Source organism: Nyctibius grandis, chromosome Z (assembly GCF_013368605.1).
Source record: "Nyctibius grandis isolate bNycGra1 chromosome Z, bNycGra1.pri, whole genome shotgun sequence".
In the NCBI taxonomy this organism is placed as follows: domain Eukaryota; kingdom Metazoa; phylum Chordata; class Aves; order Nyctibiiformes; family Nyctibiidae; genus Nyctibius; species Nyctibius grandis.
In genome coordinates this window covers 1718350-1740014 of record NC_090695.1, presented here as the reverse complement: position 1 = coordinate 1740014, position 21665 = coordinate 1718350, and the positions used below count along the sequence as shown (strand labels likewise).

The 21665-nt window shown below is 42.6% G+C and overlaps 1 protein-coding gene across 10 annotated transcripts in view; it reads right to left on the bottom strand.

Annotated features, from left to right (window-relative positions):
- Positions 1–1084: 1084 nt before the first annotated feature.
- The window catches only part of PIAS2 (protein inhibitor of activated STAT 2), a 34024-nt gene continuing 13443 nt past the window's right edge, over positions 1085–21665 (bottom strand). The window contains exons 3-15 of one of the 10 annotated variants that reach the window (XR_011050043.1): positions 21206–21290; positions 20528–20578; positions 20309–20399; positions 16018–16152; positions 12290–12395; positions 11604–11677; positions 10574–10734; positions 9827–9960; positions 9205–9376; positions 6808–6947; positions 4964–5001; positions 3738–3883; positions 2937–3006 (exon numbers count right to left, since the gene is read on the bottom strand). Coding sequence is in view for 9 of the 10 variants with exons in the window: in XM_068422549.1 (XP_068278650.1) it covers positions 2844–3107; positions 4964–5001; positions 6808–6947; positions 9205–9376; positions 9827–9960; positions 10574–10734; positions 11604–11677; positions 12290–12395; positions 16018–16152; positions 20309–20399; positions 20528–20578; positions 21206–21290 (1451 nt within the window). In the remaining variant the exon portion in view is untranslated. The other 9 variants (XM_068422549.1, XM_068422551.1, XM_068422550.1 and 6 more) reach the window with 9 other exon arrangements.

The window sequence follows — 21665 nt, the reverse complement described above, 5'->3', positions numbered from 1 at the left end:
CCTGCCACGGGCAGGGACACCTTCCACTAGACCAGGTTGCTCCAAGCCCCATCCAACCTGGCCTTGAACACTGCCAGGGAGGGGGCAGCCACAGCTTCTCTGGGCAACCTGGGCCAGTGTCTCACCACCCCCACAGCAAAGAATTTCTCCCTAATATCTAATCTAAACCTCCCCTCTATCAGTTTAAAACCATTCCCCCTCATCCTATCACTCCATGCCCTTGTAAAATGTCCCTCTCCAGCTTTCTCGTAGCCCCTTCAGGCACTGGAAGGTGCTAGAAGGTCTCCCCGGAGCCTTCTCTTCTCCAGGCTGAACAGCCCCAGCTCTCTGAGCCTGTCTCCATAGCAGAGGTGCTCCAGCCCTCTGAGCATCTCCGTGGCCTCCTCTGGACTTGCTCCAACACCTCCATGTCCTTCTTCTGTTGGGGGCCCCAGAGCTGGACGCAGTAAACTTCTTGTGTTAGAAGTTCTTGGATAGACATTCTGATGCATTTTAGAACAAAGGAAAAATAAACCAAAAACTCATCTAGCTACAACAGACAGGTTTGCTTAGAGCAGGGCTTACCTACTGCGTGTCCATCAGCACTGCAGGAAAACCACATTGTTCACCTCACCGCATCCCTCACACCAGAGCCTGTGCCAGTCCTGCTCTCTCCTAAACAGGTAAGGCTCAAGTGCTTTAAGTTTTCATTTGACATTTCTGTTATGGGTCTAGTTTTAAAGCTAAATGCAGATGCAAAACTCCTGCCTGAAACAGCTGGAGAACACAACCAAACCTCTGCCCTGATAAGTAACTACCAACAGGGCACAATAATTAACAAAATTCCAGCCATATTTTACAATAACATGAATGGTTTAGAGCAAATGTCCTAAAAATGGCACTCACCCTTACTTAACTTTTCTGACGTACACATGAGATGTTTACACCCCTTCAGTCAGTTCAGGAATTGCCCGAGGCACAGCTCAGGTTTGGTATTGAGAGTACAAACAGCACCTTCAGCAAGATCCCAGTTTTAAAGACTTTATTCAGAATGACTCTGGAACTTCTCTCCACACTCTTCTTTATAGTTCGAGTCACTGTGCAATTGTGATGAAGAAAGCACTGATCTGCTGCAGGTCATTAGAAAAAAAAACTTCATGAATAGCATGGCTTTATTGGAGATAAATCATGCTAAAAACCAATCATTAACAGGTACAAAAAAAAGAAGATAGATTGAATGCAATATTAAGACCAACATGTGAACTGAAGACTGTTGTGAAAGATCATACAAAAAAAAGGCAATGAGGAAGAGTAACACGGCATTAAAGGTGGGAGTAAAGGGCAGACAAGAGTTACAATACATCCTGCCACAATATTTCTTATCCATGTACTTTGTTCAAATACTGTAACAGTAATGGAAGGCAAAAAGCACCAGACATCTGACTAAAGAAATAAGAAAGGAACACAAAAATTGGGAAAAAGTGAAAGCTGGTAATTAGGGAAGGAATAATCTCAAATACAGTTACTCAACAGAAACACAACACTTGGAAAAGCTGCTATGTCAACATACATAGACAATACCGTTATTCCAGCTCTATGGAAATGACTTGATTTTCCTGGTCTGTAACCTCTTCCACGTACATTACTGCTGAGGTTATCCTTGGAGGTGTGCAGGGAGACACTGTGTATGCACAACAAAGCAGCAGACTCGGAGTAAAACAGGAGGAAGTCATTAAGCCCTAAAACACATAATTCCAGTTAGGTGGGAACGCTGTGCAGCTCCAGCGTTGATCTTCCAAAAAGCCAAGCCTTCCCCTTGCCACGTCAGAGAGCGGTATCCCCAAGCAGAACACAGAAGTGACAGAAGCCATGGGCAAGAGATCTTAGAAAATAATCCTGCAGCAGAAGTAATTCCCACTTTGTCTCCTTCCAGCTGCTGTAAAAAGTGTGCACTTCACTTGATCATCTGGTCAGGGGTGGCAGTTTCAACGAGGGTCACCAAGGACTTTATAACTGAGGACTGTATAATCTAAATCTGAGTTTAGAGGCTTTTTTTTTTTTTTTCTATCCCCTTTTAAAGTTTTATCAAACCAGAAATTCAACTATGGCTCAACAGCACATAGTTTGGAGGTTTTGGTGGTGGGAGGTGTCCCAATTCCAACATGACAGCACAGAGATTGTGTGATGCAGGGTTTGCATAGTTAGTTTGTCCCCTCTCGAGCCTAAAGAAGTCACATCTTAGGATTTTGTTGCATTTGTGAAGAAACATAGAATCAGGAGAAAACAAAACAAAAAACAATCCCATTTACAGAGGCTTTCCCTACATGTAGGGAACAAGAAACATTACAACACAAGTCATGGCTATTTCACAAAGCTTCATTGTCTTAAATGAAGTTTATTACAGGCCCCAGCGAAAGTATTAAAAATTCACCAATGCATCCATCCACTTCTGCACCTTTGTCCAAGTTGCTGTTGTTGCTCTCAAGTGGTTAAGTGCCTTTTCTTATTAAAAAAGTTCATGTTTGTTTTTACATTATTGCTGTTTTAACAAGAAAATTAAAAACCATTTCTGGAATCCACCCAGCAACAAAAAAAGTCAGTTTCCCCAGAACACGCCGAAAGCATAAAAGCATGTTCTGAATGGGCCTTTTCTACACCAGCTATTTAATGAGAAAGAAAAACAAACAAAACCCCACAAACCACCTATCACTTCTGTTCCTAGTGTAGAGAAATTTACTCCCAATTTTCCAGAAGGCGAATCCTTTCAATAAATATCAGAAGAACTTCCACGACGCTGAAGTTCCAGAGATACAAAAGCAGCAGCTCTGTGCAATTTCTCCTGGCATCCCGTGCTGCCCCCTGGTTCAGTCCAGTGAGATGATGTCGGGAGCGCTGCCGCCGCTGCCGCTGCTGGTGATCACTCCTGTCTCGTTCCTGCTGGAGGAGCTAACGTGCGTGCTGCTCTCGTGGTGACTGGTGGATGTGATGATGCTGCCAGGCGTGTTGCTTGTTAAGGTTGAGGTGAGACTATCCAAAAACATAGGAGGACAGTACTGCTTGAAACAAACAATGAAGAATGAAGAGACTAACTGCACAAGGGAAATGTATGCTCTGAAGATACATCTTCCCTACAACAAACACAAAACACGTTACTAGCACAACCTCGTTAACACATGCAGAGCAAGAACCGGAGTTCTGCCAACCGGCAAGTAAGCAAGCACAAATGGTAGCCACCAGCCCTTCTCCCTCATCCTCCCCATTTTTTTTGCCCTAACTGGTTAGCTTGAGCTTTTACTAGCGCATTAATACTGTCATGACCACACGATGATCACAAAACCCCCGTAGCATTTGGAGACCATTCACTGCCCACAGCTACCAGGCACAACTGCGTATTTCAGGCTCCTTTCATCACAAAAGGTAGCAGAATGGGTTTTTTTGCTGCTTCGACAGAGGTTAGAATAATTTCATCCCCCCAAACAGCAGCAGTTGTACTGATCAACATTTTCACAGTATATACCTGCAATGATACATGCAGGTCTCTAAACATTTTAGCAGTGATAAATGAGCCCTGATCAAGTCTGATTAAGAAAAATGACTAAGTTGATTTCAATTTCCTGAAGTGGAAGACAAGCCTTGTCAAAGCAGAGCTAAACATCTGAAGCATTTAGAAACAGAACAAGGTCGCCAGGTGTCAGAGAAGAGGATAATATAAGACACCCCCGCACACACACACACACGTTGTTCTTACTTTCTCTTACCAGGGGATTCCAATCTCGGGCATATGTTTGGAACTGAGCCTGAACTGTTTGAACTGTCCAAAGTGGACACTTCAGAGCAGCGTTATCTGCTTCCAGTCTCCCACATGAACAAAGTTGCTGTTATTCCCCCTTTTGGCAGTTCAGATCTCAAGGTCAGGCACAGAGTATTGCAAGATGCAGTAAGTGGAAAGAAAAGGAGTAAGTTCATCCTTTGTTTTTTAAGGCACCGAAAAGTCAACTCTACAGTAGACTCCTATTACTGCTGTCTTCTAGTGACAGAGAGATGAAACAGAGGGGCTGCTTCAGATCCTCTTGTCTGAGTTAAGGAGCCAGTATACCCCCACATTGCACAGAATCTTCACAGAATCACAGACTGGTTTGGGTTGGAAGGGACCTTAAAGATCATCTAGTTCCAACCCCCTGCCACAGGCAGGGACACCTTCCACTAGACCAGGTTGCTCCAAGCCCCATCCAGCCTGGCCTTGAACACTGCCAGGGAGGGGGCAGACACAGCTTCTCTGGGCAACCTGGGCCAGTGTCTCACCACCCTCACAGCAAAGAATTTCTTCCTGATATCTCATCTAAATCTCTCCTCTTTCAGTTTAAATAAAACAATTTCAAGGCTGTAGTCTAAGGATCTAGTTATAGTAAGAATCATTCTCCCTAACTGTGTAAAGTTTAAGTTTCCAGGGAAGAAAAAAGACCACCTCGTTACTTCTGACCTACAAAATTCCCATGTAATCCAAAACCAACGGGGTTTCAGTGTTACACAGAGGGATTTATTATAATAAGTGTTCAGTCAGGTGCCCATCAAATTAATGGAGATATTTTCTTTAAAACTCCTACTAATATCCAAACCAACAGAAATAGCAATTAGCAAAGTATATTTACAGAGCTTAAGCTGGCCTACAGGTACACAGCATGAACTAAGAGTGTGAAGTATATCACAGGTGTATTCAACTTAGTGCTTTAGAACAGCGAACTATCAATGAAGAGAGAGTTTCCACGCCTGGATTCATCCTAGTCAGGCTAAACCGAATCCTCCCTTAAATGCATCTTCATCACCACGTCTTACTGGGAAAATGGATTTTCCTCGTCTGCAGTTAGGTCTAAGCAAGTGGACTGCAAACACGGTCTGGATGATGACAGCACCCTGAGAGTTACTCCAGCAGCATGTCACAAAAAACAGACTTGGAAATGAACCCCAGAGCAGTTCAGAAACATACCTGTGAATCAACTGGGATAAGTGAAAGAAAATCCAGACCTAGAAAGAAAAGAAGGATAATAAATGGACACATCTTTCTTTCATTCATGCACAACAAATTTAAGGATCTTTTTTTTGTGGTCGTAGAACAGATTTTGCAATTGTTACACGGTTTCTAAATGGAATATACCACTGTGACACCACTCTCAACGACTACTTCAGGCAGCAGCAAAACGAGTTATCTAGTACAAGTAGCTCTTTTTAAGAATGAGAATGACATAATGATGTATTATTCACTGGATATTGCAGGGTGGTTCAATGTGGTTGCTTAGATGGAGAGGTTGCCATTTGGAGCTGTTGGTTCATAATGCAAGTTTCACTGCATATTGTACCTGACTTGGCCAAACTGGGACATGAAGAGTGTCATCACATTAAAGATGCTGGAATGAAGTAAAGTCACAACATGCACAAGTCCAAAAACAAGCAGCAGGTCTCTTCCTCCACCCACGGGCAGCCAATAAGGAAACATTTCTAATATCATCCCCGTTTTGTGTCTAGACAAATAAAAGGAACGAAGAAGAGGAAACTACAAGTAGTTCAACGTATATCCTCTAAGAGCAGTGACAACTAGCGTCCGTCTTATACACCATTAGCGTGTAAGTTTAAAATTAGGAAACCAATGAGAAATTACAGCCTTTTTTTTTGTTTTGTTTCTAAATATTGGCCTTGTGTTTGCTATGTCAACAGAAAGAAATGGTAAACTTCCTCCCTCCCTCTCCCCTCACCTCCAAATCTGTTCTGGCCAGCAGCATCTCTCCTCTTCTCCACTAGAGAAAAATTTGGAAGGAGATTTAAGCTCAGCTGCTTTTACAGAATTGAGAGCTGCTTTTGTTCTTGCATGTTCTAGAATTTCAGTTGATAGGAGATGGACAAAAAAGCAGTTCTAGACTTCCATTCTCTCAGCTTACTCTCCTATCCAATTTGGGAAGCCAACCCATTTCTTAACAAGGGAGAAGTGGAGGGAGGGAGCAGTAAGGGAACCAAAATGGACAGAGAAACAAGGGGAATGATATCCATCCCATTGCCAAACTGGTGCTGAAAGAAGAGGAAAAAACCCAGAGACGTTGCAGGGGAGAAATGGAGACAGGCAATGGAAGGGGTGGGGGGGAAGAGGGAAATACAGGAGGCCAATGTGACACCTGTCACCACAAGTCACCATTTCCTGGGCTCTGGGTGCGTTACAGCCGCCAAAGAGAACCCCCAGAGTCCCTATATACTTTTCAAGGAGCCAGGATAGAAAACAATCAGTATCCCCACCTTTTGTCTGATATTTAGCAGCAGTGTTGAAGAATACATCATAGGCATTTAGGGTATGTCTAGGTAAAGAAAGTCAATAGAGGTCAGCTTCCATATTGTAGCTCACCTTAAACCTTTTTTCACACAGTCTAGACAGAGCACCACTAGAATCAGCTAGCAGAATATCTCTACGTCTAGGGCTGGGGTGAGTCAGTGCCATCACATGTCTATAAACTTAAATAAGCAGCTACTCTCCCTTTTATCTACGACACGTAACAACCAGACGCTTACACAAAATCTAACTGAACATAGTGCAAAGTGCTTCTGGATGCCGTTCCAAAGAGCCAATTTGTACCCCAGAAGCAATGTTTTTCACAACACTCTTGCAAAGTGCAATCTGAAACTGGAAAGAGCCTGTACTGGACTCGTCTAGACATCATATCAGTGCAATACTGTACATAGTTTTGTTCCATTTAACTGAAAAAACATCGATCAGTTTTCCAAATTTTTACCCACCCCACAAATTAGTAAGGCCATCAGAAATACACATTAAAAATAGCCACCACCTACCTGGCAAGTCTGATGAAATACTGGATATTGGTGGGTGATGGAATGGTACTGGGTAGTCTGTTAACGAAGGAGGAATAGCGGCAGCATCGACTGTTGTCACGCTGGGCACTCTGACAGTAGATGGCTGATACATGAGAACCCTGTTTTAAACAGCATGGGAAATTACAAACGATCTGGCTGTTAGTTACAGAAGAGCAATTCCACACCGCTGTGCACTCTCATTCACAAGGTCACTATGTTACAACAACTATAGCGTGGCTACTCACTACACAGCATTCCACTCTAATTTCCTCTTTCATAACAGTCTTCATAATAACATGAGCGTATCTTGGCTCTCAACAGCAGCTGTGACATAAGAGCAAGTTGGCATTAAAACAAAGTACAGTGCTGGAGTCACGTATAACAGTCTACCATTCAGAGACAGGCATGCCCATCTGTATCTGTGGAGCACCCTGGGAGGGATGTGCAGGAAGCCAGAGCCAGGAGGAGAGCACTCGTGTCAGTTTCTCCACCTAACTGTTCCTCGGTGCTCACCTGTCACGCCAAGGGCACAACTGACCTTTATTCAGCCCCTGGAGCACAGATGACACATGTGGGAGTTAAATATCAAACCCATCTTTACCCACAGCCTGAGCCCAAGCTCAGTTCAGCTCCCCAGGAACACGCAACCGGTTAAAACCCTTCCGCATCCCCACCTTCTGCCCGGTTACCTCGTGGCACTGTTAAAGATGACACCACAGGCGTTCAGGCACCAGCCACATGCAGAAAATATTTCATAAACTCCACGTCAGGTGGAAATACCCAGAGTCCCGCTCCCAGCTGCTCTGCATCCCACCAACCATGAGTGTTATCCACTCACATAGTTCTCCCCAGATGCTGCACTGGTGCATTGATGCTACTTCTGATTTCAGAAGCCTGGATTTCAGACCCTCCCTTCTCAAACACCTCTTATACTTCAGCCTGTGTTGCTTCTGACACCCCACAGTTCTGCCAGAACTAACATTCAGGCAACACTGTTTACGGGAGATAAGCTATTCCCCAAATCCATGTCAAAGCCAGGCTTTTGAAGAATGAAAACGTGCTATTTCCATACCCAAACAGTAAGGAAAATACATTGGTCACAGACAGACAAGAAAACTCAGTCCTTCTACAATTATGGTTGCAGGCAGCCATCTCAGACAAACACAGGAGCACGGAAGGAAGTCTTGGTGCCTTCTGAAACTTCATTAAGAGATGTATTTGTAGCTATTTTTTTCTTATAAAAAAAAGAAAGAGTCTCTCGCAGGAGGACTCCTCCACAATCCTCACAAAAAAGCAACAGCATTTCAGTATCACTGCTGAAAAGTGTTGAAGATGACCAACTATTTGCTCACCAAATACCACACATTCCTGTGGACCAGAGACACAGTACACCTGCTCATTACTTCAAGGGCTGGCAAAACAGAAGGGGTTTGTTTTTATTACTACTACTTTAGTACAAGACATAAGGCACTTCACTAAGAGACACAGACACACACCTCATGCATGCAGCAACACTAACTAATAAGACATTACTAACAACTGACGCTTGGAATCGCCTCGTGGAGCAGTGACTGCTGGTGAGCCTAACCAGTGCCCCTCTCTCCCTGAAGGTCTCCTACACCCTACGAGCCAAGAGCAAGAACTGTACAGAAGCCACCAACAGTAACTGCAGCTGAGTTGCACAGATTGGGACAGACAGAAGGCAGCACAACAGTCAAGAAGCTGGTTAAGCCTGCTGCTGAAGTCAGGCACGACTACAAATATGGAGCAGTTGACAGAGGATCTGGGAAGTCGTCAGTTGTGCTAACCAAGGTATAGGACTAACTGATAACCACGGCCAACAACAGTGTCCAAGACATTCCAGAGTTTAACAAAGAAAAAAAAAAAGCTTGTCTTGATTCAAAACAACAAAGCGCCTCCCTTCTGAGACTGACAGGATGGATGAAACACGCAACGCAGCGTAGTTCCCTGGGCACCAGAGCAGATTAGATAATAAAGGGTATAACAGACAGTGAAAGAAAAGCCTTTAAGACGACACTAACTTAGCAAGAACATATAAAGCTCCTCCACTTGGCACAACCTGCTTTCTCAGTAGAATCCTGTCCATTAGCTTAATCAGCTTCCTTTTCTATGGAGAAATATCCCTGCAAATACAGCAACAGTCAGTGCAAGTCTTTTGTGAGATGTAAAACTATTTAATAGTGTTTCACCTGTACAAGGGTATTGTATCAATACAACCTTCTGCAAGGAGAGGCCTAGAAATTCTCCTCTGGAAGTGGGGAGCTGGATCCCGAAGAAAGATTACAAGTCCATTTGTCTACACATCAGTTTATCTGAGACATTACAGAATAACAACTAACTTTAAAACTGACAAACCCTTTGGTTGGGCTTCCTTGCGTTTCAGACATAAATATGCACTTCCTTTTGGCAGGAGGATCTTCCTCTTCATCAGAAGAGCTTTCTATTGTCAAGTCAATAACGTCAACTTTCTTCTTGTTTACCTCATTGGCCACCGTCACAGAACACGGTTTGCTAACAACACTGGAACCTAAACAGGAAAATAAAATATCACTGTTTTTTTAAAAGGCTGTTGACATCAGCAGTTTCTACTTGCAACAGAACCAGGAGCTCAAATCCTGTTTTAGCTCATCTTCCTGGCCACTACAGAAAATGTTATGGCCCAGGAACTGTTTTATTAGTATTCTGTATCATGTTGAGAACATTAGAGCACAAGCTTTAATCTTCACTTACCAGTTTAAGGACCTAAAACAAGAGCAACTTTTAATTTTCTTAACTGCTAGTCTAAAGAGCAAAGACAAAGCCCCAAAAATACACATTTTTAGAGATATAACCCTTTCTTTTCAGTTTAAATGACAAGAAGGGTAGAAGTATTAAGCCCTCCATAAAACAAACATCAACACCCATACACATTATCCAAGCTACAACTAAGTCTCTGAGAATTTTTGTTGGTTTGCAACCAGTACCCAGATGTACATACTTTCTATTTTGGTGCACTGGGGACTTGAGACTTTCACAGCTTCTTTCTTTGGCCTCATGGGACACCAGGAACCATCTTCTTGGAATTTGATCTCATCCACATCTGAACATTCATTAAGGATTTCCATAAAGAGCCTGAAAAATAAAAGTTGAGTGGTTTCATTTTTGGATTCCAAGTGAGATTTTTTTCTTTTAAGTGAAAAGGAAACACAGTTGAAAAGCTAATTACGATCACCTTCAACGCACTCTCTCCCTAGTTCACCTTACCTGAAAGCCTGTAATTACAGCCTTTGGAGACATCCAGACATTGAAACCTAAAAGAGTATCCCAACCTACCCTTGATCCATTCCAACATTACTGCAATTCATAGATTTCCATACAGAAGCAGAAATCATCATCCTTTGACTCAAGTTTGACACTTGTTTACGAGGTCAAGTTAAATTTTAAAGTTTATAGCTTCAGAGAGAAGTTCCTGTAAAAGGGAGACCTATCCTTAGATGTCACATTTGGATTTCTCCAGAGGAAATATACTGAGGCTCAAGAGTTTGATGATGCAGTGAGGAGATAAACTTATGTCGTTCATAACATGGGAACAGAAACTATCAGAGTCTAATGGTTCCTCCCAGTCTGAAGTATTTTGACAAAGAAAATATTACGAAATGGTTAAACCTCAAGTCACTAAAGTAGCTATCGAGTACATCACAAAACAATTTAAGTAATTGTGTAATCCACAAACCCAGTCTCTTACCCATCTAATATTAGGCTCTCGTAAGCTGCCTTTTTGTCACAGACAGGGCAGATCCAGGTAGGCTTCTTTTCGTTCATTTGAAGATAAAGAGCAGCATCAAAACATTGCAGATGTGTGCAAGTAACAGCCCGGCATGGGATTGTCAGTCTCATTTTTCCAAGCTGCAGGAGATGCATGTAAAGAGCATCAGAACAGAAGACAGTGAAGTAGGCCTGAATGGCCAACAATGAAATCAGAGACAGCCGCTGAAGTAACTGTCTCTTCTCAATACAGAGGTGCCCAGTGCTAAGGTCGCTGTAGGCAAATCCACCCTATCAAAGCACTTACAGTGCACTTAAAGGAACAATAAAGCCATCCTCAAAGTCTTCACCGAGCTGAAAACAGTCAGAAATATTTCTAGTGGACCTGTATCCGTATTATTTCTAGGATTTTATTTGTATTAAACGACCTACTGAAGCACCCACTTATATCATTTTCTTTTAGCCAAATATTTCAAGGGTTTTTGTGAGCTCCAGTTCTGTTAGACTCAGAGTGGTGTAACACCCATTTAGCTTAACAGACCAGTCACAAACACAAGGCCAGTTTATACCTGTGAAGAGAAACCCCAAGGCAGCGTTACCTTGTTACACAGCCATCAATTTTTTTGTTTGTTACAGTATAAGCAATACCACCAAGATGAGGAGAGTCAAAGTTTTTATCACTGGATCCTTTAATTATTCTGTCACCCTGCCCAATTAGTCTCAACATACAAGATTACTCCTTCTAAAGGCCTCGCTATACACACACGAGTAGCAACTCGATTCTGACCGTATTACAACTGAAGCATTCACAGTTCTAAACCATAGTTGGTTGAATGCTGCTACAATCAGGTGCTTGCAGATGGACCCTTCTCCCTGCTACTGTATGTTAATGAATCAGTATATAACAAAAGCTAGTGAAGTTTCTAAAGTGAGGCCTTTTAAAAGCAGCCCAACTCTGCACTAAAAACGAATATACAAATCTGCATACGGTAATTTCCAGCCATACTTACAGGACACATCAGAGATACCCGCAGACTGGTTGTGGCAATTTCACTATCAGGATCTGCCGTTAGTTTTTCTTTAACTATTAAAATAAATTAAGAAGTTATACACAGACATCATGATTTAAAAATGCTAATCTCGATTCGTCAGTACACATATTTCATTTCCAGCTATCTAAAAAAAATTAAGCATCTAGGAAACTTGTTCATAGCACTACCAAACAACAATAGTTCTACTATTTATAAGCAACTGGCAAACACGATGCATCGTGAGTTTGTTTGATGTGCAGCAGATGCGCCAACAGCCACAATGGTTAGTAGAGCAAACTCAACCCGACATGCCAAGGGATAAATAAAATAACCATCAGTGAGTGAGGTACAACCAGCAACACACGCAAGCGAAGAGAATTTAGGACATCTACCTGCACCTCACAGCCCCCCACAGTAAGTGGTGCTCATGGCATTCCCATAAGAACACTTCAGATGGGATCTCTAGGTGTGCCTCCCTACAGGCGCAGGGACCCTCACTGGAACAGCACATGATGCCTCAGCCACAGCAAAGGGAACCTTTGATACTCTGGGCGTGGTCTTAATTTTCCAAAATGTTGCATATCCCCTAAGTATTACCAGTTTTAGTTTCAAAGAGCCACCAACCACCCTCAAAAAGTACAGACAGGCAAATTAATTCGACTTACTTAGTGCTCTGGAATGATCGGGGTTTCTGATACCTTTCATTTTTAACCTCTGCAAAAGCATAGCTGAAGTGAGCTGACGAACGAGATACACAGACATGGAGTAATTCTACAAAAAGAGTGATTCGAGATGAAATATTGATTTAATACACTACTTCCACTACACCAACAGATTCCTATTTATGCTAGTTGTAGCATACAGTAAAAACAAGCCATTTTTTTTGCTTAATAGTTATGAAAAGCGTTGACAGATGACTTCATTACTGTGAAAGAGTCCAATATTCTGCCAGAATTCTCCCACCCACCAAGTCCAATTGTCTTACCCCAGTTGTGACTTAACTAAGAAAAACTCTACAACCAAGAGACAATCTGGGCTCATTTCTTGGAAAGATGATTTAGACTGGTGACACACCTTCTCATACATACAGTCTTTAAGAACTACTCATGTTTGTCTCCTAAATCCTCCCCTTTTTTCAGTGTCAGTGTGTTGGTGGGGAGTTCAAAGACAATCCCAGAATCACAGTATCATTTTGGTTGGAAAGGATCTTAAAGATCATCAAGTCCAACCGTTAACCCAGCACGGCCAAGACCACCACTAACCCATGTCCCTCAGCACCACATCTACACGGCTTTTAAATCCCTCCAGGGATGGGGACTCCACCACTGCCCTGGGCAGCCTGTTCCAGTGCTTGACAACCCTTTCCATGAAGAAATTGTCCCTGATCTCCAATCTAAACCTCCCCTGGTGCAACTTGAGGCCATTTCCTCTTGTCCTATCACTTGTTACCTGGAAACCAACACCCCCCTCCCTACACCCTCCTTTCGGGCAGTTGTAGACAGTGACAAGGTCTCCCCTCAGCCTCCTTTTCTCCACACTAAACACCCCCAGCTCCCTCAGCCGCTCCTCATCACACTTGTGCTCCAGACCCTTCACCACCTTCGTTGCCTTTCTCTGGACCCGCTCCAGCACCTCAAGGTCTTTCTTGCAGTGAGGGGCCCAAAACTGCCAATCCCAAACAGGATTCGAGGTGCGGCCTCACCAGTGCCGAGTATGAGGGGGTGATCCCTGCCCTAGTCCTGCTGGCCACACTAGTGCTGATAGAAGCCAGGACCACCTGGGCACACTGCTGGCTCATATTCAGTCAGCCATTGATCGACACCCTCAGGTCCTTTTCCACCAGGCACTTTCCAGCCACTCTTCCCCCAGCCTGTAGCGGTGCGTGGGGTTGTCGTGCCCCAAGTGCAGGACCCGGCACTGAGCCATGTGAAAGAAGAAAATATGAATGCTCTTTCAGGTGCAAAACTAACACCTTCAACAGCACACTGCTGCACCAATTTCCTTGTACCTTCTCTTTAGCTTGCTCTGCGCTTTTAAGCCAAGCCTCATTACACCATGTCCACTTCTCTGAGGCTGGCCACACTCCCCAGCAATTACTACTCTCCCCCAGTTCACACGACTTGCCAGCTTTTGTTCAGTGTTCACTCTCTCTTCAAGGTCACTAACAAAGAGAACATTCTGCAAGTCTCACTACTGCAGAATAATAATGGTTTCATCTGCATAACAAACACAACCTGCAATCTCTTATTTCCACTCCCTGCTAGCCACCTTGTTATGGCTCCTATACTGTCTAGGTACTGCACAACAATTTTAAACACCACCATCTACTACCCTGCTCCTGTTTTACCACCTATAGGAAAACCAGCTCTTACCTAGATGAGCAGATAAAGTTATGTAAATGCAGGGGAAACCACTAAGAAAAATGGATTTTTTTCTCCTTAAAGAATGGCCATACATTCTACATGAATTCTACAGGCTCAAGTCTGACCACCTCTGTGGGATTAATGCCTCCCCTGCTCAGAAGCCCTCTACTGTCAGTCAACTACGTGCCAATAAGCCCTTATCACATGAGCCTGCTGACACTCTGCACTGTCCCCAAGGCTCTCATTTAGAGGATGAATAGCAACTGGCTTGCTCTGTGAGTTCTGAGGCTTAAAGCAGAGCACCAACAACAAACCAAAGAACTCACGTTACGTCTCAGGGCAAGGGGGAACGCTGGGACAACCTCCAATTCATCTGCTTCCATAAGAATATGTTTTGGCAGATAGAGGGGAGGAAGAAGGCAGCGGTCAGCAGGAGAGGCCAAGACCACACACAACACTGCAGTCATTTGAAGACGATTCTGCTTTATGATTTGGAAGCAAAGGGTTAGATCTTTCCCTCCAGCTCTGCTTCAGATAAAAAAAACCTTCACTGTCAACACTGCCCTTCATTTATTTTCTGAACATTAGCTTTCTCTCCAATTTCTTTTTAAGATTTTAATTCATCTATAAAAGCTCATACTAGAGTCTCACTTTGAAACACATGGTGTCTCTGGTCCACAGATTTTGATTTTGAAGAAAAAAAGTAAGAGGTAAGCTACTTTGATAACTGAATCCAGAAAGATTTACACAGGTCACAGAGGAATTAAGGAGTTCTTGACTCACCAACAGCTGAAAGGGCTGCTCTGCAACAGCTATTTAAACCTAGGAATAATTCAGAAACTCCTCACACTCTCCCTTCCTTGCTTTAGAAATCCCCCTATGGATTTACTAAACAGGCACGCAGCCATTTTAAAGACTAACTCCTTTTAAACTATGATTAATGACTGCAGGCACTAAAAAGCAACAGGTTTCACATTTCAGTCACCACCCCCTTTATCTCCTGCCACCTGAAGTCCAGTGTGCTCTTCCCCCACTGCAGCCTTCCATGAAGTTCAGAACTGCATCATGAAGAAGCTTCAATTTTCTTTCCCCCCCCACCCCCAAGCTCTCCATCCTTGCCACATTGAGTCACTTCTCCCTCACATCACCCAAATTTCCAGGATACTCTTCATTTGTAAGAAAACACACACTGCTCAGATATCCTGCATTACAAACACACACAAGTATGGTCTGACCAAGCATGTTTGAGTTCCATCAAGCCCAGAAACAGCTGATACCAGCAGCCTGACACCTTCCCAGTAAGCCCTTCCCAGCAACCTGCCATTTAAGAGTGTTCTGAGCTGGAAATTCCACCCATTTTGGTTTATTTGTAAGTACAATTTTAAATTAAGTGATGGGCCATTTTCATGTAAAAAAAGGAATCTCAAAAGAATAGAGATGGAAATATCCATTAGCCAGTTCTTCCTACGAAATAGAAATTGCTTTTGTAAAACTACTTACTATTACTTGGTTAGAAAATACAAAAACCTCAAAAGCAAATGCATGTCTCCACCCCCAGGGCCTTGGCACATCTGGGCAGTTTAAAAAGCCTTCTCCAATGGACAGTCGCAACACATACTGAGAAACATGCCTTAGAATATATGGCTACATCATTTCCATTTTTCACACCATGAGGCTAACGAGGAAGAAAGTAGGTTTTCCTTTTATTATGTCTGGTTTGTACTGTTTATACCACCAAAAGATGTTGGTATTTTTGACACACATTTCAGGCAACTCCTAACAGCAGGCTTTCTAATGTGAATTCTATAAGGAATTCTTTGCCATCTGTATGCAAATCTTATATACTTTACAATAAACTACCATACTTCTACAGCAAACTTTGTTTCCTGGCACTGATAAGAAGTTCAGCCACCTAATACTAAACACTTGCTGGTGTAGGCCTTGCCAGCAACATCAGGCAGTAGGGGAGAAGGAATGCAAAATGAGGTTATTCAGACAACTTTCCACATCCTACAGAACATACAGTTTACCTTTCCAATTTCAGAAGCCCAGGAAATGGAAATCTGGTTTGGCACTGCTGACGACAACCGAACTAGAGACGTTATATTCAAGGGGCGCCCAGGTCGCTTCTGTTCAATTCCATTTTTTGGCGGTGGAGCATATCCCTATGGGAAGAAAGGACAAGGAAAGTGTTACCAAGTCTCCCTGCTGTACTTGGAAATCTACTGAAACAGACTTGTTAGTTTTAAACAGATCCATGGGAAGCAAGTAAACCTAGAGGCTCTCTAGGCTGGAGACTAAATTCAGCACTTACTCTGAGAAATATCAGTCTTCAAGAGTCTAATACCATAAGTCAACCACAATTTTAAAGCATTTTTTGTTACAAAGTGTTTGTACAGAAGTGCTGAAAAGGTGGAAGAGAATGCAGTTTGGGTCCAGGTAAGTTCACTGGAAGAGTAAAAAGTTAATGTTGATGCTTTGTCCTTTTTTTCCTCCCACCCCACTGAAAGAGAGCAGAACATCGCAAGGACACAGCCTTACTGACAAACAGCAAATCATGAAGAGTTAATTCAGTGTTTCACACCCAGAAAACACTTCATTGAGTCTATTTAAGAAACAATAAAGTCTTGTTCCAAGAGCTCCACATCTCCTTGGTGTCTGCTTTGCCTCACATCAACTACACCTAGCCCTGTTAGCGACAGGTTGTCACACATGCTCTGGCAAGGCCCCTGAAGAAGAGCTGTACATGGAATATCAGCTGTATTTAAGAGCTAATAGGATTTGCTGTTGTCTGCAGAAACAAAATAAACTAGATATTGTTTGCTCAGCTTTGATGAGGAATTTCATAACCTGGACAGCTTTTCTCTGTAGTTTTATTTCCTATAGGATGTTTGCAAATTGAATCAGGAGCCATCCAGTTCTCTTTTGCTTCTAGGTAAGCATGTACTCTCCAGAGTATCGTGACACAGAAAGTACGTAGGCTCTGTTCTCCTTCACACAGCACAAGTGCAGCTGATCCATCTCACCCTGCGTCTGTCATTAGGAAAGTGAGACAACCTGTAACAGGAACTCAGAAAATCTCTGTTTCGAGCTCACACAGACAGCCTGCAGTCCACTCATCTCAAAAACTCATCCTGCACCAGCAGGATGCCAATGAATAACTGCAGCCCTACATCTTTCACAGAACTGCCTGCCAGATTTCATTTAGTTCGAGACAGCGTTGTTCTACACAAGAAAGTCTCCCAGAAAGGATATGCTGGAAAAACACGCACACACGTATTTTTTTACACACATTTACAGCTTGAAAAAAGAGTTACTTTGAAAGATGCTAAGTCTGAAAATAAAAACCAGAAATAAACAGCCTCTTCCACTCACTAGCCAAGTACCCCACAGGATAACCACTGCCTTTAATCCAAGGAGGACTCGATAGCTGTCACATCATTTCCTCGGTTTCCAAAGCAGCTCTATTATAGTCCACACATTTCACCTTACAACCAAGCCCCGGCTGAGCCTCACCGCTGCCCTTTATTCATTTCAGACAAGACTCCTGCTTGCAGTGACAGAATAGGGAGTCAGAGCGTCTCAGGCAGGTCTGCTGGGCCAGAGCAGCAGACAGCAGTTGCTGAAGAACTCTCTCTAAAATGGTTCTCACCCCAGATGATGAGTGGCCCAGTAGCTATCAGGAACCTTACCATGTATGCTTTACCACATAACATAGGGGCACCAGATGTACGGGGACTGCTGACAATTTCACATTTAAAAGAATGAATGATTTGCCATTTCTTTGATCAGACATAACAGCTGCAGCCATTTACAGAGTTTATATCCCAGCTGCTTTGCTGTAGTAGGCCTTTCTCCACTATGGTGACTTTATAATGAGCTTATGAGGACGAACACACCATCCCTGCAATATTTAGGAGAGTATTTCCACACATACTGTACCAGCCATAATAATCCCTCCAACCTACAACAAAGCTGCCTTGCTTTCTAGAGAGCAAGGATGAAAGTTCTCTTGTATTTCCCAACTTTATTTTCTTTTTCAAAGACAGACTCTGCAGCTCACGTGCTTCATTTCAGTCATTTCAGGTAATGTCTTGCATACCACAACCACCACGTTCTAGCACTGTTTAGTTAGGCTACCAATTCTAGTAGCCAGCAAATGACAACATTATCTGGATCTTTAAGTCTTCCATGCTTCTTGCCAGAACCATATCAGTCAAAGTAAGAGGGATCTGCTACAGAGCCAGAAAATCTATCAACAGAAAGTAGGATTGCTCTTCTATGTGGCTGTTTCCAGCCTGCCCTGAGATATTTGATTTTGTCCTCTGAAAGAGACCTGCAGTGGTCTATGGAGATCCCCCGAGAAGAAAAGCAAATTACCTTTTTGGACTTTAACCTTTCCTCTTGCCTACAAGAGAAGTCAACAGGAGAATAACCTGCTGTAGCACATTATGTATAAAATCCTTGTTACTCGCCAAGACACCAGCATGCAAGGCTCTACATTTACTCCTTTTAAGTCAGAACCAACACTAAGAGGAGGACACAGATAGTTGTTGGAATACAAGAAAACACCATGTTAACATGAGCTGGCACAACCTGAAGCAGTACTGGCAAGCAGGCAGCATCTCTTTGAAGTTTCTGGTAACAACTACAGCCAAGGAGATGACCAAGAATAATTTGCAAACCTCTGCAGAGGCAAGAACTGCTATACCAGGAAAAGACAGAACAGTAGCCACTTAAGAATTGTACAAGTTGGCAACAGAGGCTGGCATCACCAACGAAACACCTAACACCAACACTACTGAGTTGGACAATAGTGGTCTTGGAGGCAAAGAAGTTATCTTACATTTCCTGCAACAGAAAGGAACCACCAGAAGGATGCAGACAGTGACCAAATCAACAGGAGCTCTCAGACTGAGACTATATTTGTCATTCAGCTCATACTAAAGAGGAAAAGAAAGGAAGCTGTCAAGACAATAGTCATTTATTCACTTTCTCACCTAAAGTTTCTGCTGAACAGATTAAAGAGTCATCTTATGATGAGCAGGGAGAATCTACAGGATTTAGATCTAAAGCAAAGCAATAATCCAAGATTACATACAATTTTTGCTATGACTGTGACATAAGTTACAAACAAAATGGATAGCATAACACAGCATAGCAGAGCGTAAACTACATAAGCAAGACTGAGAACCAGCAGACATTGATGTCCACAGGATAACATCAGTCCCAATTCTTTTTGGTGAGTTGCTTAAGAAAAGGAAAACAATCTGTAGAAGAAAGGAGAAAATCCTCAAGTTTATCACAGAGAACATAACTGGCATTTGCAGAAAATACTGACTAGAAAACACATGAAAGAAATCCTCTTACACACCGAAGACAGAAGAATAGTGATGCAACGGTTGAAAAAGTAAGGGGGAGAGAAGGTAGAGAGTCTCATTTAAGCTGAGTAGAGGCAAAAAAAGCAGTCATGGTTGCATACGGCAGGAGGCAGGGTATAGGACAACACATCTGACACACCAAGATTACAAACCCTCTGCTGAACACCACCTCTGTACTACTACTTTTTCCATCTTCTATAGCTTCCAGAACTATTTCAGAACGGGTTGCATAAGAGTTTCTCTCTATTCTATTGTACAGAGATACCCACTCTAGAGATTTTTTTCAAGAATAATGAGAGTGCTTTTCCCTTTTTGTATATATTCAGGCCTTGAGATGACCTTGTTGACTACATACTAACTTTTGCAACATCAGACACCAGTGATGACTGTGATGACTGCCAACACTGTTCTGTTCCAGTATCAGCAAATGCTAGGGACCCTAAAATGTGTCTGTTCTTCATCCCCGCAACAAATCCTGCTCTAACCAGACAGATGCAGAGCGGCGTACAAACTTGTACGCAAGAAGGCGATATCATTCCCTCGTAACAAGAAGGAACTCAAGCCAATCACAAATACGGATAGCCCAAACAGCAAGGGCTACCACCAATCAAGTCACATAAACTCAGTTTGAAGACCTATGAGGAGGATTTACCCGTGCAGACACTGGTTTGGTTTTGATGTATTTTGTTAACTGCAACAGATGAGGTTTGCTATAGGTGGCTAAAACACAATTAATCCATGCAGTGGCTCTAACATGATTAATGGTAGTAACAGCTATCTCACACAGCAAATGTACAAAACATATGCTTAACATCAGTAACTAGAGAAATTTGAGTGATATCAATAAACAGCTTAATTGTTTTAGCAAGCTAACATTACAGAAAAAACACACACCCCTCCCCAAGTCACAAAAGTCACAAATACGTACAAACAAGCTTACCGGCAACGGAAACAGCTTCCCATTTACTTTAATACACAAACTATTAGGGTAGTTATCTTCTTGAGGGCAGCTTGTCTCTGCTAGGCATAACCTATATCCCCAAAAAAGAGAAAGCGTCATTTTCAGGTGGCACCACATTCATACGTCCCCACGAACATCTAGACTTAGATTACATTAGCCAATTAAGACGTTGTAAGAGAACACTATGAAAAAATGTACCTTAGCTGAACTTGGACTGTGTAATCTCTCCTGCCCCCTGGCAAGAAGTCCCTGTGACAAAGAGAAAGAAAAGTATCCATTTAGACAGCAGATCTCACATTCCAGTCATGTGCAGAAAGAACTGGCACACCTGCCCCAACATCACTCAACTTTGCTCTTATTTTTCTTTTATTGAGCTATGAACAAGTCTTATGAATGACACCTGTTTAGCTACTGCAAGTTAAGCAGGACTTTAGGATCAGCATGCTCTGTCAAGAGTTTATAGTAACAATAAAGTATGATGTTGCCAGCAAGGAAAAAGCCCTATGAATTCTCTTGGCTTACGCCATAGGTCTTGCAACAACATGAACCCTGGAACAAAAGATAAAAGCAGCCTTCCATTCCTGCAGCCAGGAAACATGCAGGGAAGAAAAGCTTATCACCTCTCTAAATAGTCACAATAATTTGGAACTGAGTAATTGTTAACTCTTTAGCAGTGTAGGATTTACCCCAACTGCACAAATTCTGTGCACAGCAGCTCCTGAGAAAACAGAACAGATAAACTCAGCCTAACCTGGGTGAGGATTATCACTCTGCATCTGAGAGCTTACGCAATGCATAAAACAAACCAAAAATCCCACACTCTCCTGAACTTTTGCAGAAGTCTACCTGGACTATGCCACACTCTTTACTTCTTACCTGGAAATACAGATTTCTCTGACCTGCTGAGGTGTTAAAGCAAAGATAAAAAACTTCTCCTGGAACCTCTGAATACTGCTCTGTACTACAAAAAAAAAAAAGACACAAAAGAGTTTTAACCATGGTGATTAAAGTCATTGATTAAAACAAGATTTGCAGCTGAATTTTGCCTGAAACAAGGCACAAGTCACTTAATGTGATCAAATTCTGGTTGAACTGCACGTAACTGTCAACAGGAAAGTAATGGAACAAATCATTCATTCAACTATATTCAGATGGCTTAATATCATGTTACACTTCAGTACTAAAGCAGCTTGGCAAGCCACGTTATAATCCTTTCTCCCAAGTGAGAAAGGTTCAAAAAACACATAAAATATAACACTGGATACCTGATAAAGAGTACCATAGAGAATATGTTTACAGCTATTTTAATGTACTATGAGAAAAGAACATTTACCAA